At 42.4% G+C, this 27,941-nt stretch overlaps 1 protein-coding gene across 32 annotated transcripts in view; it reads left to right on the top strand.

Moving 5' to 3' along the window:
• clasp1a (cytoplasmic linker associated protein 1a) overlaps positions 1 to 27,941 on the top strand; it is a 991,009-nt gene that overhangs the window by 236,761 nt on the left and 726,307 nt on the right. For 20 of the 32 annotated variants that reach the window (XR_007935484.1, XM_051930265.1, XM_051930261.1 and 17 more), the window contains 3 exons: positions 10,549 to 10,692; positions 19,390 to 19,485; positions 25,584 to 25,724. Coding sequence is in view for 31 of the 32 variants with exons in the window: in XM_051930265.1 (XP_051786225.1) it covers positions 10,549 to 10,692; positions 19,390 to 19,485; positions 25,584 to 25,724 (381 nt within the window). In the remaining variant the exon portion in view is untranslated. The remainder of the gene's footprint in view (positions 1 to 10,548; positions 10,693 to 19,389; positions 19,486 to 25,583; positions 25,725 to 27,941) is intronic. The other 12 variants (XM_051930269.1, XM_051930280.1, XM_051930277.1 and 9 more) reach the window with 1 other exon arrangement.

Below are 27,941 nucleotides of genomic sequence, written 5' to 3'. Positions count from 1 at the left end.
TTTTTTTTTTTTTTTTTTTTGGTATAAATATGTTTTATCTAACTGCCTTACCTTAACCTTTCTTATTTCTATTTGTCTGTTTTATTTCATTCTGTCTGTTACCTGTTATTAGATGCAACTGAGAAGGCAAATTTCATGTTTTCCTGTGTAAACATGACTAAATAAAGAAACCTAACCTAACCTAACCTAAAAAAGGTTTTGTCTCTTGTGTAAAACAAAAAAATCCGATAATACAAATTACACACGGCTGCATACATCGAGAAGCATTGATGGTCAAGAATTTGCCAGAGGAACTTTTGAACACGATGAATGAATGCATTAAAATCATAAACATAATTAAATCGAGAGCCCTAAATTTGCGAAATGGGAGCCGAATATGAATCCTTATTGTTTTATACTGAACTTCGTTGGCTATCCCGAGGTAAAGTTTTGGCTAGATTGTTTGAACTTCGCTACGAGGTGCGTGAGTTTCTTTTAGATCAAAATATGCCCGAACTATACCAGCGCCTCGATGATGATTACTGGATAGCCAAACTTGCATACATGGCTGATATATTCGAGCATCTGAATGAACTTAATAAAAAAATGCAAGGACGGAATGAGAATATATTGACGTGCTCCGATAAATTACAGGGGTTCAAAAAAAAACTCGAACTTTGGCAGGAAGAGTTGCAAAAAGGATGTTTAGAAATGTACCAAAGGACCAACCATAGTACGACTGAAAACAAGCAATTAATTGTGGATTTGGCCCAACAACATTTAAGTATGCTTCAGCAGAAATTTGATCACTATTTTTATTCTATTAATACGGAACAATACGATTGGATTCGAAATCCTTTCACAACCAATGCAATAAATTCTATGGAAGCACTGTCACTGGAAATTCGAGAGGAATTTATAGAATTAAGTAATGACGGGACGTTAAAACTTCGCCGAAGTTCCATTAGATGTTTTCTGGATTTCCGTTAAGAAAGAATATCCTCGCATTTCCGACAAGGCCATCCTAACACTACTTCCATTTTCGACGACATATTCATGTGAGCAAAGTTTTTCAACTCTTGTGTTAATTAAAAATGATAAGCGGTCATGCTTAAAAGATTTTGACCAAGAACTTTGGTTTGTGCTGTCAAATATTGAGCCGAATATAAAACTTTTGTGTTCATTGAAACAAGCGCAGGTATTACATTAATCAGTCATTATGTTATAATAATTATTAAGATTGCATAAAAGTAAATATAGTATAGTTTTTATGTATGTATACTTATAATAAATGTATACTTATAATAAAAAATGAAAATTTATTGTCAAATTTGTGTATTAAATTAATATCTATATATCAGTGGCGTAGCTGGAGATCATGTTGCCCGGGGCGGTGAAAAATTTGACGCCTCAAAGCTGAAAAAATTTTTTTTGCGCCCCCTCAAGAAACAAAAAAAAAAAGGAAACTACCGTAGTTTGGACGCCCCTAAATAGCTGGCGCTCGGAGTGGACCGCCCCATTAACCCTAACCCTAATTATTATCTATAATAATAAAAGGCAAAGCCCTCACTGACTGACTGACTGACTGACTCACTCACTCACTGACTGACTGACTCACTCATCACTAATTCTCCAACTTCCCGTGTAGGTGGAAGGCTGAAATTTGGCAGGCTCATTCCTTACAGCTTACTTACAAAAGTTAGGCAGTTTTCATTTCAAAATTATACGCGTAATGGTCATAACTGGAACCTCTTTTTTGTCCATATACTGTAATGGTAGGCAGCAAGATGGCCGTAGGAGACTGAGTTGCGTGTCGCGTCATCACGCCTCCCACGTAATCACGTGAACTGACTGTGAACTCAGTACGTAGAAAAGAAGGAGGAGCCCCAAAGAGCGCAGAAGAAAACATTCATTACACAATTGACAAGGCAGCGAAACAATAAGAAGCGAGTGAGTGACGCATACAAGCATCTTCATAAGACACGAGGTATAAAAAAGCACGGTGTAAACCGTAAGTCTAAATTAACTTTATAGAAACGCTCCCGCTGCCGTTTGCAATACCATATTCGTGAGATACAAGTTTAATGAGAAGACACGAGGTATAAAAAAGCACGGTGTAAACCGTAACCTTAACTTTATAGAAACGCTCCCGCTGCCGTTTGCAATGCCATATTCGCGAGATACAAGTTTAATGAGAAGACACGACGTATAAAAAAGCACGGTGTAAACCGTAACCTTAACTTTATAGAAACGCTCCCGCTGCCGTTTGCAGTGCCATATTCGCGAGATACAACTTTAATGAGAAGACACGAGGTATAAACGAGAGTTTGCATCACTTTGTAACAGAGTTAAAATTGCTGTAGCGAGAAACTTTTAACTGCCGGGTCTTAGCTAACATTAAATAAACCCGTGGACATCGCAACATCACACAAGACAGTGGCTCACGTGAAGTGACTGAACGCAGCAGGAGTGATCACTTCCATGAATCAAACCTCTTCAAAAAACACATTACACAATTGATAAGGTAGGAAAAGAATATGAAACAAAGCACGGTATAAACCGTAACTTTAAATTAAGTTTATAGAAACGCTGCCGTTTGCAATACCATATTCGCCCCTGCGAAGCACGGTGATTTTGCTATACAGTAATCCCTCCTCCATCGCGGGGGTTGCGTTCCAGAGCCACCCGCGAAATAGGAAAATCCGCGAAGTAGAAACCATATGTTTATATGGTTATTTTTAGAATGTCATGCTTGGGTCACAGATTTGCGCAGAAACACAGGAGGTTGTAGAGAGACAGGAACGTTATTCAAACACTGCAAACAAACATTTGTCTCTTTTTCAAAAGTTTAAACTGTGCTCCATGACAAGACAGAGATGACAGTTCTGTCTCACAATTAAAAGAATGCAAACATATCTTCCTTTTCAAAGGAGTGCAAAGCAAGCAGTCAAAAAAAAAATCAATAGGGCTTTTTGGCTTTTAAGTATGCGAAGGACCGCCGGTACAAAGCTGTTGAAGGCGGCAGCTCACACCCCCTCTGTCAGGAGCAGGAAGAGAGAGAGAGATAGAGACAGATAAAAAAAATCAATACGTGCCCTTTGAGCTTTTAAGTATGCGAAGCTCCGTGCAGCATGTCCTTCAGGAAGCAGCTGCACACAGCCCCCCTGCTCACACCCCCCTACGTCAGCGCAAGAGAGAGAGAGAGAGAGAGAAAGTAAGCTGGATAGCTTCTCAGCCATCTGCCAATAGCGTCCCTTGTATGAAATCAACTGGGCAAACCAACTGAGGAAGCATGTACCAGAAATTAAAAGACCTATTGTCCGCAGAAACCCGCGAAGCAGCAAAAAATCCGCGATATATATTTAAATATGCTTACATATAAAATCCGCGATGGAGTGAAGCCGCGAAAGGCGAAGCGCGATATAGCGAGGGATCACTGTATATATTAAACTATTTCAACCATTGTATGATCTGCTTCTCGCAACTGAAAGAGGGCACCGTGGCAGAAGTTAGCTGACTTGCTCACCAACCACAAGCGTTACCTGGTAGGTAACCACCCATACAATCAGATTGTGAATCAGACTACGAATGCCTGCAATGTAATTACCCCGATCTACATGCTGTGAAATGAACGAACCTCACGCCGTGGCACAACGTTAGGGGCTTCGCCTCTACGTCCGAGGATCGATTCCCGTAAGGGAGTGCAGTGACTGTGTACTCCTGATGAGCCCACAATTACGGCGAAACACGTGTCGCATACTATGCATCTTCAAAGCACGGTGTAAACAGTAAGTTTAAATTGAGTTTATAGAAACGCTCCCGCTGCCGTTTGCAATACCATATTAGATGACTTTGTAACAGAGTTAAAATTGCTGGAGCGATAAATTTTTAACTGCCGGGTCATGTCGCGTGTTCTTGGGTAGGTACACCAAAAAATGTATACATTTATGCATGTAATGGGCAAACAAAAAATGTACTATACCCGAAAGCACTACAGTAGTACTCAATGTATCTTTACTTCTTAAATGTTAATGTTTTACTGTTTAATAATTTATACGCTTCTTATACGTTATTCGGATTCTTTTATCAAAATACCAGTAACAGCGCACTGCACGATAACGTGGAGAGAATATACTTGACATGACCATTCATAGTATTTATCCTCTTTCTCTGTACGTTTACCATTCGTTTGCTCAGAGGTTGATGCGCTTGCTGCTTAATGAGCAGCTCTTCACCCTAGCGTCCCGCTGCTTCTCTTCTTTCATCGGCATCTTTTCCCGTTAAAACTGATTTTTTTTAAAACTTAATATGTTTTCTTTAATTTTTCAGTTAAGCTGGCACTTAAGTCTTCAATCTGCCTCAAGAATGATTAGCGGAGGTGGTACACAATGAAAACGTCAGCCGTACGCATCCGCCACGCACACACTGGTGCGCGCAGCTGTGAGTTGACTCTACAATAAAATAAAATAAAGATAAAAAGAGCAATAACTTGCAGCACCGCTATTCAATTACACTTGCCTAATGCCTCTCCTAAGGGGAAATACTGTGGGATCTGGGCATCCGTCAAAGCAGCAATCACAAGCCCGATTACAAAGCGGGAAGCTGTGATTTGTCCTCTCCCTCCCATGTAACAATCGCAGCCCGTGTTGCAACGCACTATGTATGTATATGTATATATGTGTATGTGTGTGTATATGTATGTGTATATATATATATATATATATATATATATATATATATATATATATATATTTGTTCATATGTGTGGGAAAGCGAATAGTAGACATGACGTAGTATATGTGTACCAAATTTCAAGTCAATAGGTGAAACGGTTTGCGAGCTACAGGTGATTTAAAATCCTGGACAGACAAACGAATAGCCACGGTAGCGTATTATAGAAGAACATTTTACTGTTTAATAATTTATATTTATATGCAATGTGCTTCTTATATATTACTTCATATTCTCATATGATAATGATGTTAATGTTGTTTATATTGATTTCTATGTTATTGTAAGTGCCCTTTATTTGTGGAAAAATAAATTTGGCAATTAAACTTATTTTATACATACATTTTATTTTTTTCTCTTGCACTCAGTGAGCAAATCCACTGGGTAATCAGCTATATAGATAGATAGATAGATAGATATGTATGTATGTATGTATGTATGTGTATATATAGATAGATAGATAGATAGATAGATAGATAGATAGATAGATAGATAGATAGATAGATAGATAGATAGATGTGTATGTATGTAGATAGATATGTATGTATATGTATATATGTGTATATATATGTAGATATACAAATATGTATATGTATATATGTGTCTGTATGTGTATATATATGTTGATATATGTATATATATATGTGGATGTGTATATGTATATATATATATATATATATATGTATATATGTTTATGTATATATATGTTTACATAACCTCTTTAACACACTACTTCTCCGCTGCGAAGCGCGGGTATTTTGCTAGTTCAGTAATAATATGCAAACATCATCCACGGCGTATTTTTGATTTATGCATTCGCTTCGATCACTCGGCAGATGTCAATGCCATTTCTGCCATTGTTTACCTCTCGCTGCTCACTTGAGCGCCAGGAATGTCAGTCAAATCGATGAAATTAACTTCCCTTATAGCAAAGAGAGTCCACCTAAAACATAACGGCAGGTTTTGTCCCCGCTTACTGTTGATGACCACCGTCAAACCCACCTTTTGATAAAAGTCTATGCACTAAGGGGCACTGTGTGTGTGTGCTTTGGACACCAAGGGAGTCTTCAAGGTTTAATAACTCTGACTACCCAATATGGACAATGATGGCCGACATCTATCAACCCTGCCTAGAGCTCCAAATGGTCTTTCGACAGGCACTATAATAATAACACTATTTTCCACAAGATGTTGCGTGCAAAAAACATTTCTCTGTCTCTCCACTAGACGGCAGCACTGTAGTTTGTAACTGAGACGCGGCAGCAGAGATCACCAGCAGGCTGGCAGTACACCGGGGTACGAGTTATCTCATACGTGTCACACCTTGACAGGCTCAGTGACATAAAAGTTAACTTGTACCACACGTTCAAAGTGTGAATCAGAAAAGGGAGACAAAGAAAGAAAAATGAACTGTCCTGCTGTATTTTGCAGGAGACCAAATAAACTGTTGCCCTTTTGATGGACAGTCGGCAGCTCAACCTGGCCGGAATGCCTAAAGAATACAAGGATAGGGGAAGGCAGCTGCTTTGGGACACTGCCCTCCCCCAGGATGCTAGATGGCGGCTTCCCTGCAGCATAGCAGTGCCCCAGATTCCCGCAGGGCACCATTGGGATCTGGAGTTCGGCTTCAGAACCCTGGTGGGTGCCGCTAGGAGACGCTGTAGGAAGACCTGGGGGTCTGTACTTTCTACACAGCCTGGAAGTACTCCAAAGTCACGGGGACGGAAGTCCCGAAGTACTTCCGGGCTGAAGAAAACCTCAAGTCCTCCATCTTCCGGGTCAAGGACTATATAAAGGACTGCAGTAAACCCAGCAAGCCGAGCCGGAGTTTGGAGGTAGAAGACAGAGCTTACTGGGAGGTGTGGAGGAGAGAATTGTGTGTGATTATTGTGATTATTTACTTGCCTGCATATGGTGGCTGTGCTGCTTCGAGGGCACTATATTTTTAAAAGAAAGGAATTAAAAATACCTTTTAGTAATTTTACCTGACGTCCTGGATGTCTGTCTGTCAGGTTAGACCTCTGGTGTCACACCCTGATAAACCGTCTTGTCAGTCTGAATGCAGAGCTGCATTAAGACGTTAATAGGCTCCAGGACTGTAATACTAGAGAGGACCTTCAACACACCTAAACTGCGCTCGTCACGCGACGTCTGACATGCCAGTCACGCTAGTCATTCTCAAAAGGTGCTTACTTAAACACGCAATATCCAAAATGAACATTTTACTAACTGCTTAAGAGTCAAATGTGGGTGATTTCTAAGCGGTGTCTTGTGCCCCAGCTTTGATGAAGCAGTAACAACAACAACAACAACATTTATTTATATAGCACATTTTCATACAAAAAGTAGCTCAAAGTGCTTTACATAATGAAGAAAAGAAAGATAAAAGACAAAATAAGAAATTAAAATAAGACAACATTAATTAACATAGAAAGGAGTAAGGTCCGATGGCCAGGGTGGACAGAAAAAACAAAAAAAAAACTCCAGAAGGCTGGAGAAAAAAATAAAATCTGTAGGTGTTCCAGGCCACGAGACCACCCAGTCCCCTCTGGGCATTCTACCTAACATAAATGAAATAGTCCTCTTTGTAGTTAGGGTTCTCACGGAGTCACTTGATGGTGATGGTCATACAGACTTCTGGCTTTTAATCCATCCATCATTGTTGGAACATCACGGTGCTTTGAGTAGATGGTGGCAGCGCAGGCCACCACCAAAAGGACACCGGAAAAGGAAACAGAAGAGAGAGTAGGAGTTAGTATGGAGTTTAGAGCCACCATGAATAGTTATTATAATAAATTGGATATACAGAGTATCAGGATTAAATTACAGTGAAGTTATGAGAAGGCCATGTTAGAGTAATGTGCTTTTTAGCAGTTTTTTTTAAGTTCTCCATTGTATTAGCCTGGCAAATTCCTACTGGCAGGCTATTCCAGATTTTAGGTACATAACAGCAGAAGGCCGCCTCACCACTTCTTTTAAGATTTGCTCTTGGAATTCTAAGGAGACACTCAGTTGAGGATCTGAGGTTGCGATTTGGAATCTAAGATGTCAGACATTCCGATATATAAGATGGGGCGAGATTATTTAAGGCTTTATAAACTATAAGCAGAATTTTAAAGTCAATTCTTAATGACACAGGTAACCAGTGTAGTGACATCAAAACTGGAGAGATGTGTTCAGATTTTCTTTTCCTGGTAAGGATTCTAGCAGCTACATTCTGCACTAGTTGCAAACGATTTATGTCTTTTTTGGGTAGTCCTGAGAGGAGTGCGTTACAGTAATCTAGTCGACTGAAAACAAACGTGTGAACTAATTTCTCTGCATCTTTCGATAATATAAGAGGTCTAACTTTTGCTATGTTTCTTAAGTGAAAAAATGCTGTCCTAGTGATCTGATTAATATGCAATTTAAAATTCAGATTACAGTCAACAGTTACCCCTAAGCTTTTTACCTCCGTTTTGACTTTTAATCCTAATGCATCCAGTTTATTTCTAATAGCCTCATTGTATCCATTATTGCCAATCACTAAGATTTCAGTTTTCTGTTTATTTAATTTGAGAAAGTTACTATTCATCCATTCTGAGATACAAGTTAGACATTGTGTTAGTGAATCAAGAGAATCAGGGTCATCAGGTGCCATTGATAAATAGCTCCCGATGGACATGACAGAACATGGCAGACCCACCTCGGTGCTTAAAGGTGGAGAGCCAAAACTGAAATTGAATGGCAGGACAGAATTCAAAGCAGGGGCGCAGCTGAGCAGCTTTCAGAATGAACAGAAACCAAAATTCAGTGAGGGACCCTAAATAAGAACATTGGCGTATCGGTGATGAGTTAGCGCTAATTCATCATTATGACCAACAGCCTGAGAAGGCTTTTCAGGGCTTTTTCTGTGAGTAAAGCCCCTTGTGATTTGCATCTTTTATTTCAGGCGTATCATTTGTTTGTTTGTTTTTTTGCCATTTTTACCTTCAGAAAGCTCCAAGGCTTACATTTTACATTAATAACATTTCAGAGTTTTCAATTTGAAGAGTAACACACCAAATTCTTCCGTGCAATTTCAAATATGGCGTTGCAGAATTCCATTTATTGGATTACAGAAAAGACATATGGAGGGTGTGGGGGGGTTTGGGGGTCCACCGTTTCACTGCATTGCTACCTGACCGTTAGATTTCAGCTGGGGGTTCAACTCTTTGTTCATGTTTGACATATTATAATTAATAATAATAATTATTATGAACTTAATCATAACTTCCAAAGACATTGGTCTTGTTAGAAATCCCAAACTGGCTCCATAAGTCTGTGAGCGTGGCCGAGTGGCAGACTTCATGGTTTGCACCTGACACTGCTGGGACAGACCCCTGCCTCCCATGACCCTTAATGCAGTTAGGTGGGATTGACATTGTTTTGCCGTATTTCTCAAACGGGCCATTTGCAGGTCACGTTGCTTCAGGATTTATTGTGGTGAAGGATGTAACGAGACTCCCGTGGCTGCTGGTTTTTCCTTCAAACCGTTTTCTTAGTCTGTGACCGGTTTTTGCTGCTAATTCCCTTCTTTTGCCTTCATTTTAATTGACTTGCTATTTAAGACTCAGGCCTCTCAATTATTTCTGCATTCCTTAATTAGCAGCCAAACAATAAGAAGACACAAAACCAGTCAATGTATGACCTGCTGAAAATAAAGAAAGGTGAAGGTCTCTGTAATGTTGATCTTCTCAGGTCCACAAAACATCTTGATGGAGCTCTTAGGAACAAAACAAAGAGAATCCGCAGCCGTGGAAGTGTCAGAATGAAAGCCATGGAATTGAATAACAACTTTAATGAACAACAAGAATCGTCTTCTAGTTAAGAAACTGGTTGGAGTTTGAGGCCCCAGCTTTAACCGGTCATCTGTTGCTCACTTTACATCTCATTTCTGTGTGGGGGCCATTTCATCGGAAAAAAATGAATCAATTCAGAGCACTGGATCTTAAAAAAGAGAATAAGATTTAATTAAAATGAAGGGATAAGAAGTGAATTAGCAGTGCGGACTGGTCGCTAGTTAAGAAACAGCTGAGAATGAACGCCTGTAGCCACAGAAGCCCTCCAGGAGGTGGAGTAGGACCATGGTTTTCAAACTTTTTTGAACAAGTACCGCTCTGCAAGGACCAGTAAACTGAAGTACCACTGTCAATGAATCGTTAATTTACGCCCTTGTTGTTTTGAAGAAAAAGTCACTATAATCACTATAATGACGTATAACGTTAAAGTGATATTAAACTAATTAAGGAAATGGGTGCCCGCGCTAATAAAAGTTTTCCACGCATTTACAGTAGTATATTTATATTATATATGATTATATGCAACATATTGGCATTCTAGCAACATCCAATTGTGGAAAATAAAGGACCACACGAGTACCACCTGGCATGACTTGAAGTACCACCAGTGGTACGCGTACCACAGTTTGAAAACCGTGGGATTAGGAGACCACTGAGTGAGACGATAAGTCCGCCTGGTCATTGTGAAAACAGGCCCATGGAGTGGCTGACACGTAAAGGCTGTTGAAGTCCGTTGAGGTGATTCTTACGTCACGTATTATTTTTTTGGTCATGAAGAGGGCATGTGATGAGTCAGGTTTGCTGATCCCACACTAAGAATGCAGGCCCCTTTGTTGTGTGAGGACAGGTGTGCGGTGTAAGGTAAGACCCCCTTGATCTGCCAGAGAGTTGACTGCAGATCTCCCTCCCGAGTTCCCCTAATTCTGATCACGACGTCTTCTTTTCACCGTACTGTGAGCGGTAATGGCCGTCACGGAGCAGTCAGATGATCGTGAATGTCTCTTTTTCTGTCCTTTAGGTTAAAGTGGCAATCTTGAAGTACATCGAGTCTCTTGCTAAGCAGATGGACCCAACTGACTTTGTCAACTCCAGTGAAACACGACTGGCTGTTTCCCGAATTATAACTTGGACAACCGAACCAAAGAGCTCAGACGTGAGAAAGGTAAAGTATCTGCAAGACAATCAGTCACCCTGCTTGAAGCCTGACTGCCATTGATATTCGGCTGTCAGAAAGTTACAATGAATGCCAAAGCCAAATTATATTACGTGTTTAATTTTAAATGAATGATTATTCCCCAAATCTGTATATATATAGGGTGGTCCAGATCTTACTATGCAACTTTTAATGCAATGCAATAATTGTATAATTAAATCTGGACCACCCTATATATATATATAGAGCCATGAAATGGATTCAGGCTTCAAAAATGGTAGAAGTGCCCAGTAGTCAAGAGCGGATGTGTTTTCACCAGCATCATTATCAATTTTCACAAGGTCATGACATGTGTTGATTTATTTCTCATTCCTATTTTACGCCAGGTCTGTGATCATAACTTTACAAAAGGATTTGAGGTGTTGTATTAAGTTTATGTGCTCATTTAGATGACGGTACCAACATTTAAAACATTGTTTTAAGGCAAATCGTTAGCTGAGAAGGTTTTATGATATGGCTGTTTATTAGATTTCTGGATTAGCTGCTAAATATTTAGCATTCCTTTTTGTGATCAGTGTTTTTATTTTATTTTGAGCCGTGTGTATTCTTAACAATTAAATATGACAGTTTTGACTTTAAGAGAAATGAATTGTTGCATTATGGGTAAGATGTCCGATCACAGGCAGTCCAATGGAATTGTGTACCTGAGGATCACATGGGTCAGTACACCGTCACCGATAGGCTGGTACAAGTGTGCTGGGAGTGAGCACAGATATGGACAGTTTGGGGGGGAATCCCTGGACTAGGTGGAGTGGTGGCTCTGAGGCTAGGGATCTGCACTGGCAATCGGAAGGTTGCCGGTTCGAATCCCGTAAAATGCCAAAAAAAGGGACTCTGCTCTGTTGGGCCCTTAACCTGCAAATGCTGAGCGCTTTGAGTAGTGAGAAAAGCGCTATATAAATGCAAAGAATTATCAGGTGTAAGGACCCCCAACAGTACTTGGATGGGAGACCATCCCGGAAAAGCTTGGGCCACTGCTGAAAGAGTTGTTAGAGAGAGAGAGTCCAACAGGTGGCGCTTACCCTGTGGTCTGAGTGTGGGTCCCAATGCCCCAGCGCAGTGACATGGGGACACTGGGCTGTAAAAATGAGACGTAACATCGAGGTCCTGACTCTCTGTGGTCATAAAAGATCTGTGGGTATCCTTCATAAATAGTAGGGTGTACCCTGATGTCCAAATGATTACGGCCTAGTCGTTCTGGCCCCCCTAATTGGCTAACTCTCTCTGTCACCCCTTCACCACCTAACACAGTGATTCTTAAACCTTTTTTTGAGTCACGGACCCCTGTAAGAATCTGACGAAAGCTATGGACCCATCCATCCATCTATTTTCCAACCCACTGAATCCGAACACAGGGTCACGGGGGTCTGCTGGAGCCAATCCCAGCCAACACAGGGCACAAGGCAGGAACAAATCCCGGGCAGGGTGCCAACCCACCGCAGGCTATGGACCCCTTCCCCAGAAATACTCACCTGTATGGTGACAGCTGTTTTTCTCGTGTGATTTTTCTCACGAGTATGTAACTCACGCTTTAGGCTTAGATGAGATAAATACTTGCGAGAAAAATAACATCAAGAGACGTAACACGCAAGAAAAATCAACTTTACCAGGCTTGTATAGTGAATATAAATGTTAATTTTTATCTGACCCTCACGGACCCCCTGAAACCCTAGGTTAAGAACCCCTGACCTAACAGCTAATGTGTGGTGAGCGTACTGGTGCAAGAATGGCTGCCGTCGCATCATCCAGGTGTGTGGTGGTTGAAGTGGCGCCCCACTCTCTCTGCAAAGCGCTATGTAAATGTAATTATTATTATTAGTGTTATTATCATTGCTGGAGCAGTACTCCATTGTGCTTGATCATCAGAGGGAATGGGTGGAATGAGGTGTCACCCTCATTAGAGGTGGAGGGGGGGCTGGTTTGGGTCCCCCTTGGTGCATTTATTGCTGCCATCAGAGTGGGGACCCCCTTGGTGATTTGAGATTGAGCGCGGTGAGAGTGGAGAAGGAGCGCGATCGTCGGAGCAGCAATGTGTGACAGCCCACCATCATGAACAATAGCAACTTGCGACCCACCGGTAGCAGCCAGCAACTGACCCCGTGGTTGAGAAACACTTAAATAGATTACAGTCTGTTATGAGGAATCATATTGTAAAAGATGAGATTGACAAAGATAAAAAGTTGGGGATCACCTTGGAGACCCCGTAGAAGTGAATGAAGAAAATAACAAAAAGGAAGAGACAGAAGTTGTGGAGACGTCTTGTTAGGTGTGGACTGGAACAAGAAGCAGTCATGTGGCAGGAAGAGGCGGGGCCTGTCGAGAGTGACGTCAGTGGCTATCAATCCTGCATTCTGCAGAGGGGCATTCGACCACAGCGCCAACCCCTGGTCTGGCGGGTAACTACCGTCACCAGAGTCCTTCAGCTGTCTCCCATGTTATATATGTAAAATTGAAATGAAAATGAATTTTCTATTAGTTCACCTGCCATGTGAAGGTCATACACAAATAATACGCCAATATCATTTTATCAGATCAAGTTACATTATGTGGATTTACATCACAAACCTGATTATGAAACTGTTCACTTATGGTGCAATAGAAGAGTCAAAACAAAATGGCTGCAATTCCATTTGAACTTCGACCCCAGATGGAGTGCATGGCGGGGTGCAGCGTGCCGCTTGGAATGGCCACGGAGCGAAGTGACGGTGACGCCGCGGCGGTGGCTCGTGCAGTCATCTATCGTTCAGCTGTCACATTTTTCTAATGTTTCTCTGAAGGTTTTAGTTTTTCCGCCTTTGCCTCCAGGCTTTATGCAGGGACAGACAAATTGCTTAAACCGGATTGTGCCGGTTTTTTTCAGATTTTTGACAAGGCTGTACCTTCATAGTAATAACTGCATTTTCATTAATATGAATTATTTACATTACCTTGATATTTTTCACAAGTGCCCAGGGCATGATATGCCGTATTCTCAGCCTACTGCAGCCTTCTAGTTTGTGACACTGGAAAGTTGCTAAATCTGCATGAGGGGATCTCCAGAAGTCCATTTGCTTTAATCGAAATAAAAGAGATGACCCCCCAATTTCCTTTTTTTCCTCACAAATCTTCTTCATCCTGCACTTCTCCACATCATCGTCACCAACTTCAATGCACTTTTGCAATTTTTTTTTTTCAAAAATCCTCTTCATTCATTGTCTTCATCGCATCTTCCCGATCGTTGTAGCATTTTCCACACGTGTTGGCCTCGATTTTGGGGAAGAGCCGGAAACCACAAAGGGTCCTTGTATGGTGGAACATCCAAATGGCTGATCTCAGAGGTACCGATGAAGAGGACGGTCCTGGTGGCTCGAAGAGTAGGAGTGTTGCTGTGGAGGCGTTCAGCTTGCACTTGGGGCGACCTCTCTTGAGATTTGGGACAATTTTAGCCAAACATTTCTTTGTGGTGTGGCAGACGCCCCACTGGGACGCCTGGAGAAGGGAAGTGACCAGGAGAGGGTCAACATCTTCCCTGGGGCACAAGAAGGCAGCACCCCCTGGATTACATCAGGGTCACGGATGGAGAGCTTGGAAGCTCAACCCTGTTGGGGTCCGTGGCCACCTCTAGGGGGCGACTGGACCATCTCGGAGCCCTGGATGGTGGAAGTGCTGCAAGAAGATCATCAGGGAGCACATCCGGGTGTGCCATAAAAGGGGCCACCTCACTCCGTTAGAGGAGTCGGAGTCGGGAGGAATAAGGCAGAGCTTGTGTGTGGAGGAGTGAAGGCGGCAGAAGAGAAGAAAAGAGTGGAAAAGGCCACTGAGCATTGTGGGTGGCTAAGTGACAACTGTGAATCAAAGCGTGTCTTGTGGACATCTGGGGTCATGACTGTCTGTGTCCGGGCTGATCCTTCCACAGTGGAGACGTCTGAAAATGGGCCCACCACTTCTGGATAGTCTTGTGAAGCTTCCTGCCTCCTGGCTTGTTCTCATCGGGGAGATTCACTGGCCGGGCACACCACGTTCACTTCCACCTCCATGTCTCGTCTCTGTGATGACCTACGAACCTGAAAGGCGCAGGAAGTTTTTGTAAATAGTTGAATAAAATTCCCTGAAAAAATCAACCACAGGGGACAAATTCAAAAGTCCATGAGAAGGGAATCTCTCCTCCTATTATTACCGATCAGTAGGACTTGATCTGTTTGCTTGTTGCTCCACCTTTGGCCACTAGGGGGTACTCTGAGGTTTTTTTTTTTCTTGCACTTCAATGTCCTCCCATCTCAGGTGGCCACCTTTCTCCAGTTTGTACATCTGGACAGCAGATTTTGGCTGAATATCCTTTGAAGAACACGACTGGCTATGTCTACCTTCAGGGGTCCGCCATATTTTATTAATGTAGATGTTTTGTAAGCGTTTGTAGTAAGTCATAGTATGTTAAAAGTCAGGGTTACTGTATTTCCTTGGCGTTTTTCTCCACATGTGGGAAAGGGTTTGGGGTATCTCTCCATGGAAGTCTTGGGGGTCTGGGTACAGGTATTGACGTATGTACTTCTCCGTTTGAGAACCACTGATCTATGACATCGCCACATATTCTGATGTTTGTTAACAATGACACGGTAGGTAAAACTGAAAAACAAAAAAAAAAGGACGTGAATTGACAAAAGAGTGCACTGGGTTGGGAACGGTGGGCCGCAGTGTGAAAAACCAAATAAACTGGCAATTTTGTTAAAACCTCCCAGATAGGACCTAAAAAAGAGGACAGTCCCAGGAAAACCAAAAAACAGCACGTTTATGTCAGGTCCTATAACACCTGGGGGGAGCGGGGGGCTCAATGCCATAGTGGGGCAGTCCAGGGCCGGTGCCCACCATTTACGTAACAGAATTTCTTAAAATAAGCTAAATAATCTTAAATACAAGTTCCTTGATAAGTTAATAAATCTTACAGTAAGGAAGAGAAGATTTAATGGTGGCAGGCTGTAAACACTGATCCCTTGGCTTTTGTTTCATGTCTGTGGCGATGTTGCCGTATTTCTACCTAGACGGGGAAAAGTGCAGGTGTCGGGCCAAGAGCTCGAAAAGTGGCGCCAGCACGTGCCAGTGTAAGGAGTGCCCAGCGAGTGTGGTGGGCTGTGATGGACTCAAGGTAAAAAGAGACAGACAGTGACACCGAAGTGACAGCAGGAGGCAACGTGCGCTCAAGACATTGGGGGCCAAATAAACCTTTTAGTGTCCCCTCCTGGAAGACTGGCATTAAATCAGTCATTGGCCTGTGGGGTGGCAGCGCACGGTCCCAGACCGAAAGGCGTACACACGGCTCGGGGGCACACAGACTCCCTTGGGGGGTTACAAGCCTGATGTCCCAACTGCCACCTCAGATGTCCAGGTGTGGACGTGTCCCCAAGTATGAGGTCAAAGCCACCTCACCTCGGTGGACCTGTGAAGAAGACATTGTGGAATCTAGGGGCTTGAAAAAAAAAGTCTCAAAATGTTCCATTTTTGCATTTGTGATTATCTGAAATTAATTTTAGAATATTTTAAAATATTTATCTGAAGATGACTGAGCCGTAAAAACAACTCAATGCCAATCGCAAGCGAACGGGTGCAGGAATGTTTAAAAATGAGTAATAGCTAACTATGAGTGAACGGCCGCTTTCCCACAATGTCTCACCTGCAATTTTATTTTACATCTTTTAAATGTCGGCATTAATGCTGACCCTGCTGGGGGAAAGTTAAAGACGTGCACTTAATAACTTAACGAGTAAAAGTTACACTCAACCATAGGGCACCATTAATACCAGTCTGTGAGGAGAAGCAGGGCAGCCATCACCACAAGAGCCAACGGAGCTTTGGCTTTCACAAAACGGACCACATTGGAATTTTAAAAAAAACGTTTGTACCTCTCTGACAAAATTCACCTGGGTGGGGGGGGGGGGCAAATGAAGATTGATCTATCTATCTATCTATCAATATATAGTGCCTTTTAATCTATCTATCTATCTATCTATCTATCTATCTATCATTATATAGTGCCTTTTCTATCTATCTATCTATCTATCTATCTATCTATCTATCATTATATAGTGCCTTTTCTATCTATCTATCTATCTATCTATCTATCTATCTATCTATCTATCTATCTATCATTATATAGTGCCTTTTCTATCTATCTATCTATCTATCTATCTATCTATCTATCTATCTATCTATCTATCTATCTATCATTATATAGTGCCTTTCATATCTATCTATCTATCTATCTGTCTATCTATCTATCTGTCTGTCTATCTATCTGTCTATCTATCTATCTATCTATCTATCTATCTATCTATCTATCTATCTATCTATTATATAGTGCCTTTCTTATCTATCTATCTATCTATCTATCTATCTATCTATCTATCTATCTATCTATTATATAGTGCCTTTCTTATCTATCTATCTATCTATCTATCTATCTATCTATCTATCATTATATAGTGCCTTTTCTATCTATCTATCTATCTATCTATCTATCTATCTATCTATCTATCATTATATAGTGCCTTTCATATCTATCTATCTATCTATCTATCTGTCTGTCTGTCTGTCTGTCTGTCTGTCTGTCTATCTATCTATCTATTATATAGTGCCTTTCTTATCTATCTATCTATCTATCTATCTATCTATCTATCTATTATATAGTGCCTTTCTTATCTATCTATCTATCTATCTATCTATCTATCTATCTATCTATCTATCTATCATTATATAGTGCCTTTTCTATCTATCTATCTATCTATCTATCTATCTATCTATCTATCTATCTATCATTATATAGTGCCTTTTCTATCTATCTATCTATCTATCTATCTATCTATCTATCTATCTATCTATCTATCTATCATTATATAGTGCCTTTTCTATCTATCTATCTATCTATCTATCTATCTATCTATCTATCTATCTATCTATCTATCTATCTATCATTATATAGTGCCTTTCATATCTATCTATCTATCTATCTGTCTATCTATCTATCTGTCTGTCTATCTATCTGTCTATCTATCTATCTATCTATCTATCTATCTATCTATCTATTATATAGTGCCTTTCTTATCTATCTATCTATCTATCTATCTATCTATCTATCTATCTATCTATTATATAGTGCCTTTCTTATCTATCTATCTATCTATCTATCTATCTATCTATCTATCTATCTATCTATCTATCTATCATTATATAGTGCCTTTTCTATCTATCTATCTATCTATCTATCTATCTATCTATCTATCTATCTATCTATCTATCTATCTATCATTATATAGTGCCTTTCATATCTATCTATCTATCTATCTATCTATCTATCTATCTGTCTGTCTGTCTGTCTGTCTGTCTGTCTGTCTGTCTGTCTGTCTGTCTGTCTATCTATCTATCTATTATATAGTGCCTTTCTTATCTATCTATCTATCTATCTATCTATCTATCTATCTATCTATCTATCTATCTATCTATTATATAGTGCCTTTCTTATCTATCTATCTATCTATCTATCTATCTATCTATCTATCTATCTATCTATCTATCTATCTATCTATCATTATATAGTGCCTTTTCTATCTATCTATCTATCTATCTATCTATCTATCTATCTATCTATCTATCTATCTATCTATCTATCTGTCTGTCTATCTATCTATCTATCTATCTATCTATCTATCATTATATAGTGCCTTTTCTATCTATCTATCTATCTATCTATCTATCTATCTATCTATCTATCTATCTATCTATCTATCTATCTATCTATCTATCTATCTATCTATCTATCTTGTTAACTGGATGATCTTTGATGTTGATAAACGATTTGATGAAGAGCGGCTGAAAGCCGTGGATTCTCGTCTTGTCGTCCAGTACTCTGCCGTTGCCCACTCGTTTGACGTGACGCCCGTTCTGCTCGATGTCTCACAGTCTGATGGCCCCTTTGTTAATTGTTTCCTTTTCTGCAGGACGGCCCGGCAATTCCTTTAAGTGCATCACAGACAGGAAGTAGAAATGCGGCACAGTAAGTCAGCTAAGTGAAGGTGACGGTGTGTACGGCGGTGTGTACGGCAGACCAACTGCGCGTATCAAATATCTTCGTTGATTTCTGTGCAGATTACTCAGATGGTTAGCATGGCCACTCATAACGTTTACAATACTAAATCTTGTCGACAAGATCAGACATGATGGCAGGAAGGTGCGCCCTCAGTAATGGTGTGACACCCCGTCCCTCGTGTGAGAGCCTCTGAGCGAGCGGATATTCCTGCCGTATAGGAGACGTGTTGTTTTTGTTTTATTTGTTGCTTTGTGATTTGCTGGCTTCCTTTCCTTTCCAGCTGTATATTTGTTTCAAACTCTGAGTGCTTCATCTTTGCTTTCCCACAGTGTGTCCCAGCTGGAGTGCCCGTAAGTATCGAGCGCGTGATGTTTTCTATGATTTATTGGCTGTCATTTGGTGTTCACGTCTTTGCACAGATGAAGCAGACGTCCTGCCTTGTACTGAAGCGATGAGCCCACTTTGATGGCTCCTGTTCACACAAATGATGTTATAAAGTTTTTAGTAAGGAGCCTCTTCCGTAGCTTCAGCCACGTGTGGTCCTCTTGCTTCTTTCCAAAGCCTAACTGTACAATTCTGCCTGTTGAACTCAGACCCTCCACAGCTGGCTGGCCGACGAGTTGCCTGCCCGGCCCAGCACTGTCCCCTCACTGCCCGGCGAAGGAAACCTGGAGGAAAGGTGCAAGCAGGTACACCTGACATGTACTAACCGGTCACGGTCTCAGCCTGTGGCCTGCGTGTTTGTCTCCTAATAACTCGGCTCTGCCTGCCATCCTCCATCTGACTGCATGATCTACTCAGGCTTTCATATTTTTAATATCACTTTCCGATTTGTTGGACCACTTGCAGCAGCACGCTGTTTTAGCTGTGCTTTGTATTCTAATTAAAGTCGTATGGACGATAGGAGTTGCTGCCTGTTTGAATGTTACCCTTTTCACGTTTGTAGCTTTTATCTTTTTACTGGACGTTTTCATAAAGTATCTGAATTTTGAATATTTTTGTCGTGAATTTTCAAACTAATTTCAGTGAGTATTTAACACACGCCGTGACTCTAATTGTGTGGCATATTTTTAATCCTTGACTAACATTTGGCTCAAAGCAATACGAGGTGTGACAATTGAATTCCCAGGATGGCCGTGCAGTGTCACCCGCACCACAGAGTGCTATTGAAACATTGCAGCCAATGAGAGAGGGGGGCCATGAAATAGTCGAGGGTCTTTGAGAGGTCCAAGTTAGGGCCAGAAGATGTGAACGACGACGCCAGAAGTGCCACCAGGCTGAGATGGCACCGAGTGTTTGTGACTTCAGTTGGGTCACCCACCCTGTTTACCTGACTGAGCCCCCGGGCACTTCCCAAAAATAAAAGCTGCCATGAGAGGATGAAGATGTTCCGATATTTGTGACCTCCAGCATAATGTGACAAAGGACCTTGAGGGTACTCCGGAAACAGAGCTGCAGGTATGTGACCAGCAATGGCAACGTCCTCCAACTGGATGCATGGCTGCGAACAGAGATGACTTTAAAGGTGACAGCAGCCGCCAGCACATAGGGCCACACACGTTTCTTTGTACGGGTTCATTTTTGGAATTAAATTGTCACCCCTCGTATGTACTGCTGCTCTCAGAGGACAATTCAAATACCACAGAAAATGAACATGCCTTTGTTTTTTTTGTTCTCCCCTCTCTGCCATGCAGTTTCCTTACAGAGCCCTGATTGGTCGCGGGTGCCGTCCTCCACCTTGACATTGGCATGTGAACGCCCCAATCGACCTCGGAGCGGCACCCGAGCCTCCGCACTCCGGGACTCCCAGTTATTTGTTTAAAATCGCACTTCTCCACGGACCGCCTGTCACAAAAGCGGATTCTTTACATACAGGATGTCAATTAAAAAGAGATAAAAAAGAAAGAACGGATTGAATGGCATACCTAAAATAGTTAAAAAAAAAAAAAAAAAGAGTACACCTTTAAATCAAATTAAAAGAAGTGGCAGTTCAGGGTGATGTTTGTAGATGGGTGCAGAATTGGCTCAGACACAGGAAGGGTGATGGTGTGAGGAACCTCATCAGAACTGGCCGATGTTAAGTGTGGTGACCAGCAGGGGGCAGTGTGGGGGCCGCTGCTATTACAGTATTATTATTTATAAATGATTTAAATAGGAATATAAGGAACAAACGGGTTAAGTTTGCAGATGATACCAAGACAGGTGGATTAGCAGATCATTTGGAATCCATTATATCATCACAGAAGGACTTGGATAGCAGACAGGCTTGGACAGATTTGTGGACGATGAAATTTAATGTCAGTAAATGTAAAGAATTACACACAGGAAGTAAAAATGTGAGGTTTGAATACTCAATGGGGGGTCGGAAAATCAGGAGTTCACCTCACAAGAAGGAGTTAGGAGTCACAGTGGACTCTGAGCTATTGACGTCCCGACAGTGTTCAGAAGCCATTAAGAAGGCAAACAGAATGTCAGGTTATATAGCGCCTTGGCGTGTGGAGTACAAGTCACAGGAGGTTCTGCTCAGGTCTTTATAACACACTGGTGAGTCCTCATCTGGAGTCCTGGGTGCAGTTTGGGTCTCCATAAAGATAAAGCAGTGCTAGAAAAGGTCCAGAGAAGAGCGACTAGGCTGATTATGGGGGGCTACAGGGGGTGAGTTAGGAGGAAAAATGAAAAGAGCTGAGCCTTTACAGTTTAATCAAAAGAAGATTAAGAGGAGACCTGACTGAAGTGTTTAAAATGATGACAGGAATTAGTCCAGTGGATCGAGACTCTGACTTTAAAATGAGTTCATCAGGAACACGGGGACACAGCTGGACACTTGTGAAGAGGAAATTTCGCACAAACATTCGGAAGTTTTTCTTTACACAAAGAACGACAGACGCTTGGAATAAGCGACCAAGTCGTGTGGTGGACAGTAAGACGTTAGGGACTTTCAAAACTCGACTTTGTGACTAAGTGGACAGGACTGGTGAGCTTTGTGGGGCTGACTGGCCTGTCCTCGTCCAGAGTGTTCTAATAACACCAATCTGAAAATAACTGATAAAGTAGAGTCCTCCTTATAGATTTGCTTTTCAGTCTCTAATGAGAAGTCCAAGGCTGTGGTCAGATGGCCATGAAGGACAGTGAAAATGAAAAATCTTTTGAACAATTTTGTTCATTTTTGTTTACCTTTGCTTCATGTTTTCAGTTCATGAGGGCAGCTGTCAAGTTTTATTGTGTAAAGCAGCAGTCACACTGTAACCACAAGAGGGCGCCACTGAGCCCCAAAGCCAAGGCACACTTTTAGGATAATAAATAACAGATTATCTCTTTATCCTCGGCACGTTTCCAAATCACCTCTCCAAAGCCAAATCAATTCTTCTTCCTCCTTTCTTCTTCAGGTTTGAGTGTTGCCCGCTGCCTCCCGACTCTGACTCATTGATGTGAGGCAGTGGACTCCCATTTAAGCCGGACATGGGAATGCTTCTGGTGCCACGTCTTCCGAGCCATATATAGAAAGTAAGAAGGTCCTTCCCTGACAGCGCCCTCTGTCAGCTCCCAGGGACCCCGACTCCTAAGCGGATGTCCTGACTGGGCTGCCATACGAGGACCACTGTCACCTGGCATGTTGGGGATGGAACAGCTCCCGACCCTCGGCTTCTGCTGGTCCACCCATTATATTATACCAGCCGGGCACAAAGTTATTTTCTCATCCTGCTGGCCAACCCATCTGTCGTTCTGCTCTGGCCTCCCCTCTTTCTGCCCGGGATGCCTGTTCTCCTCTTACAGTACCATTAGGCGCTCTGCCAAGCCCACATCAGAGCAAGAGTGTTTGTGACTTCAGTTGGGTCACCCACCCCGTTCACCTGACTGAGCCCCCGGGCACTTCCCAAAAATAAATGCTGTCATGAGAGGATGAAAATTTTCTGATTTTTGTGACCTCCTCTTACAGTACCATTAGGTGCTCTGCCAAGCCCACATCAGAGCAAAAGACCATCATGAGCCCATTGTAGCACAGTTCATTGTTTTAAAGCTGCTTGAGTTTAACGCTGTAGTAGCACAATGAGCCCGTCTTGATTTTGACCACACTCATGCAGCTGCAGAGTCCGATTTATTCAACTTTGTTTTTACAATAATTTTTCAATATTATTCATTTGATTTGATTTGTTGTTGATGGTTCTTTAATGTACATCTCTGTATTTATAAAATCCAGCGTCTGTGTGTCTGTCCGCTTTTCACGAGAGAACTGCTTAACGGATTTGGATCGGGTTCTTTTCTATAATTTGCTTAAATTTTGCGACTTCTGTTTAAGTATCGTAGTTCTCTTGCGGTCTTGATTTATTAGCGCGAATCCAAGAGATACATAGCAGGATGAGGGGAGGTAGGGCGGGACCCTCCTCACTCACCCACCAGCCTCGTGGCGTATCTTACCTCCGCTTAGCTAGCGAACGAGAGAAATACTTCACGGATTTAGATCGGGTTTTTTTCCTAGAATTTGCTTGAACATTCCAGTTGATTTTGCAACATCTCTCATTGCGCTAGGTATCATACTTCGCTTGTGGTACTGATTTCTTTGCATGAATTAGATAGGGACACGCAGTGGGCTGAGGGGACGGGGACGGGACCCTCCTCACTCACCCACCAGCCTCGTGGCGTATCTTACCTCCGCTTAGCTAGCGAACGAGAGAAATACTTCACGGATTTAGATCGGGTTTTTTTCCTAGAATTTGCTTGAACATTCCAGTTGATTTTGCGACATCTCTCATTGCGCTAGGTATCATACTTCGCTTGTGGTACTGATTTCTTTGCATGAATTAGATAGGGACACGCAGTGGGCTGAGGGGACGGGGACGGGACCCTCCTCACTCACCCACCAGCCTCGTGGCGTATCTTACCTCCGCTTAGCTAGCGAACGAGAGAAATACTTCACGGATTTAGATCGGGTTTTTTTGCTAGAATTTGCTTGAACATTCCAGTTGATTTTGCGACTTCTCTCATTGCGCAAAGAATCCTAGTTCGCTTGCAGGAGTGATATATTCACGCTAATCCGAGAGACAGGCTATGGGCCGAGGGGTATTGGGGAAGTGTGATGTCAGGAGCAGCAAGCCGGCCGGGGAGTTCCTCAGTCTCACGTCAGCCTCCATTCGAGTTGGGTCGGTCTGTCTGTGCGCTTTTCACGAGAGAACTACTTCACGGATTTAGATCGAGTTTTTTTTCTAGAATTTGCTTGAACATTCCGGCTGATTTTGCAACTTCTCTCATTGTGCTAAGAATTCTAGTTCACTTGCAGGAGTGATATATTCACGCTAATCCAGTAATCCAGTAGTTCTCAATCTGTGGGGCGGGCCCCCCTAGGGGGGCACGAAGTAACAAAAAGGGGGGCGTGAAGATGTGGAAAAAAAGAAAATGAATCAAAAATATGAAAAATACATCTAGTGAAACCAAAACAAATGAACTTAAACTACATTCTGATACTAGAAAAATAAATCTAGAGTTAGATAAATGTCAATAAACGTTAAGTAGGTATAATAAAATATGCATCTATGATATATTATTAATTAAAAAAGAACAAATTGGTATTAGTGGGCTCCTTTCAAAAAAACGTTAGTGGGGGCGCGATTAAAACTGTTATGAAATACTTAAAGGTTGAGAAACGCTGCGCTAATCCAAGACAGAGGTATTGGGGGAAGCGTGACATCAGGAGTGGGGAACCAGGCAGGGCCCTCCTCGCTGTCCTGTTTCACTTGTACGCGGGTGAAGCCACAGGGGACGGCTAGTAATATAAAAACATAATCTTTGTCTTGCGGTTTACTCCTCAAATATCCATCCCCATATCTGAGTATATGTGAAAGTCGAGGGGAGAGCACTCCTGATTTTTTTGCTACCGGTACACCTCATGGCTCTCCTAGAGATGGATTTGTGTCAGGGAGGTACGAATGGTGAATGCAGTTGACCAGTTTAGAGTTTCGGACTTTATCATCACGGGCGCAAATCTCCTTGACCTTGGAGTTGGGACGGCGGTTTGTGTAGGTGTGGGACGTAACGGTTCATAAAAAGACGAGGGAGGTGAAGAAGTCCTTCAGGTGCTGTAGTTTACAGTTTATCTTTTAAAAGACCCCCACGATGATGTTATCTAATAAGAACAATAAGTAGGAGGAACAAACCAACCATTTTGAATGGACGTCGTTTGAGTTTTCTGCTTGTCATGTTTACGAAAGTACAAATTGAGAAGCCTCGGTAGAAGGGGCTGTTCTGGTTTAATGAGAGTCGGATTTTTTTGTCTGTTCTTCTGTCACCCATGCCAATGCATGCCACACAAATGGCAGTCTACTCAATACTACAATTGACTCACCAGCTGTTGGAAAAGAAACATTAACTTGCATCTCGCATGTCATCTTTAACGCATATCCATCCCATCGGCCTTCTCTGTGTGGTCTAACATTACAAAGGTGATCAGTAAAATGGTGACGAGCTTTGAATTAAATGTTTGGTGTGAATGTGCAGGGCGGAGTGCGCTGTGGCCTTCCTCTCATACCCAGAGACCTGTGCTGTGATTTGTGGCCTTGTCACCTTCTTTGTTTCTCCCTGTCCACTTCCGGGTTTTCGGCCACAGTCCAAAGACATTGGCAACTCTAAACTGGCCACCATTGTGATTATGATGGTGCCAGTGTGTGCCTGAGCGTGCCCCGTGATGGGGTTGATGCTTGCCCAGTACTTCTGAACTGGGCTCTGCTCTGCACTGGACAATGTCGGCTTAGAATCTGAACAGATGTTTGTTTGTTTTTCTCTTCCCGCTCCACAGGCAGCCCAGGTAGTCCTGATTTCTCTCTTTGAGCTTAACACTCCAGAGTTCACCATGCTCCTGGGTGCCTTGCCAAAAACATTTCAGGATGGGGCCACCAAACTTCTGCACAATCATCTCAAAAACTCCAGCAACAGTGTGGTAAGAGACTTTTTATACTGACAGTAAACTTGCTTCATTCTTCTTTAGACTTTGTAATGTTTTAGGTAGTGCCTAATAACAGTGAACAATGTATTTAAACCGAAAATGTGTGTGAAAATGTAATAAATGAATATAAAGCCTGGGTAGATATTAACCAGGTAGTTTTTCCAGGAAAACAGAACCCCAATTATTACTTTTGCTTGGTCTCCCAGGCTGCGGGTCCTTTTCTGCCCGCGATGCTCTTTTTGTTCAAGGCACCATGCTAATGCAAGGCATGATGGGTAGCAGATACACGACTACAAAGGCAGCTCCCACCATCCTTGTCACATTGCTTTAGGAGACCAGGCTGCCCGTACGCTAACACCAGGCATCTGCTGAAGATTAAACAGGCTCAAATCTAACAAGTCACCACACCGGGTCACATTCATCCCAGTAACTCCATGACATATTAGGACGTCACTGTGCGCTGGGGAAATTCCAAAGGCCTGGAAAATGGCAAATATTACTCCTTTATTTAAAAAGGGTGAACGGGCAGAGCCAAGCAACTAGAGGCCAGTAAGCCTAACGTGCATCACAGGAAAATTAATGGAAGGAATTATTAAGGATAAGATTGAGCAACACCTGGCAAGGACAGGACAGTCAGCGTGGGGTCAGATGATGAAGGTCGTGTTTTACTAATGTGATGGAATTCTATGAGGAAGCAAGAAAAGGATACGACCAGAGTGGAGCACATGGTATTATTTATCTGGAGTTCAGAAGGCATTTAATAAGGGGCCACATGACAGGGGGGGGTGGGGGGGGGCATCAAACTAAAAGAAGTGGGAGCTCAGGGTGTGGGGTGCAGAACTGGCTCTGACACAGGAATCAGAGGGTGACAGGGTGATGAACCTCATCAGAATTGGCTGATGTTAAGAGTGGCGTCCAGCAGGGGTCAGTGCTGGGGCCGCTGCTATTTTTAATAAATAGAAATAATTTGGATAGGAATATAAAGAACAAGCTGGTCGGGCTTGCACATGATGCCAAGCTGGGTGGATTGGCAGGTAATACCTGAGCTTCATATTTATTTGCATGTAGTTCTTGACATAGGAGCTCTGCACTGAACTTTCAGGACAGCATACCCAACAGCGCCTCGGCCGTCAATGATCATCCACAAGCTTCATGTCTGTCAGGATGGAGCTCCCCCTAGTGTTCAGGAGTGTCGCACATCATTATGGCTGCTTACCAGTCGAGTCAAGTGGCTTTATTGTCCTACCATCCATACACCATATTGCAGCATACAGTGGCACAGAATAACATTCAACAAGGCCTCCAGAGCGGGCTACAAAATGCCTCTGGGGGTCTTTCCTGCCTGCCACTATCAGGCAATTCAGTGCTTATATTCTTTTAAGTTTACAGTCTCTGCATGATGTCTTTATTACTTATTTATGTAAGTTTCTATTGATTGATGGTATTATTTGTCCTGTGAGGCTGTATCATTGTCATAAAATCTATCTATCTATCTATCTATCTATCTATCTATCTATCTATCTATCTATCTATCTATCTATCTATCTATCTATCTATCTATCTATTGTGGAATATGACCCGGACACAGACAGGCAGACACCTTTAAATTACCCCACACACATTTATTTTGGGTCTCCATTACCATACACAAAGTCCAAATATGCACAAGTTACTCACAAGCCCCCAATACCCCACAGTCCAGGCCAATCAATAATGCCACTCTTTCTTCAGACCGCCTCCTTCTCTCCTTCAGCAACCTTGTCCTCTCTTCCACCCGACTCAAGTCCATTTCTGAAGGGAGGCGGTCCCTTTAAATAAGCACCCAGATGTGCTCCAGGTGTGTTCCCGGCAATCTCCCACCAACACGCCCCAGTGTGGCGGAAGTGCCGGCTGTCTCCCCGGAAGCACTCCGGGTGTCCCTGTTCCTCTTCCCCCCAGCACTTCCTGGTGTGGCGGAAGTGCTGTGGTCCAGGGTCCTCCAGGTATTGGGGTCCTCCTGGCATCAGGGCACCCCCTGGAGGTGGCCACGGGCCCCTACAGGGTAGAGCTTCCAAGCTCTGTACCCGTGGCCCCCAATACAACCAGGGGGGATGCCCCCTCGTGTCCTGGAGGAGGCACAAGCCCTCCTCCACTCCTCCTGGGCGTCTATCTATCTATCTATCTATCTATCTATCTATCTATCTATTATATAGTGCCTTTCATCTGTCTATC

Source organism: Erpetoichthys calabaricus, chromosome 8 (assembly GCF_900747795.2).
Source record: "Erpetoichthys calabaricus chromosome 8, fErpCal1.3, whole genome shotgun sequence".
Taxonomy (NCBI): domain Eukaryota; kingdom Metazoa; phylum Chordata; class Cladistia; order Polypteriformes; family Polypteridae; genus Erpetoichthys; species Erpetoichthys calabaricus.
This window is presented reverse-complemented; position numbering and strand designations above follow the sequence as displayed.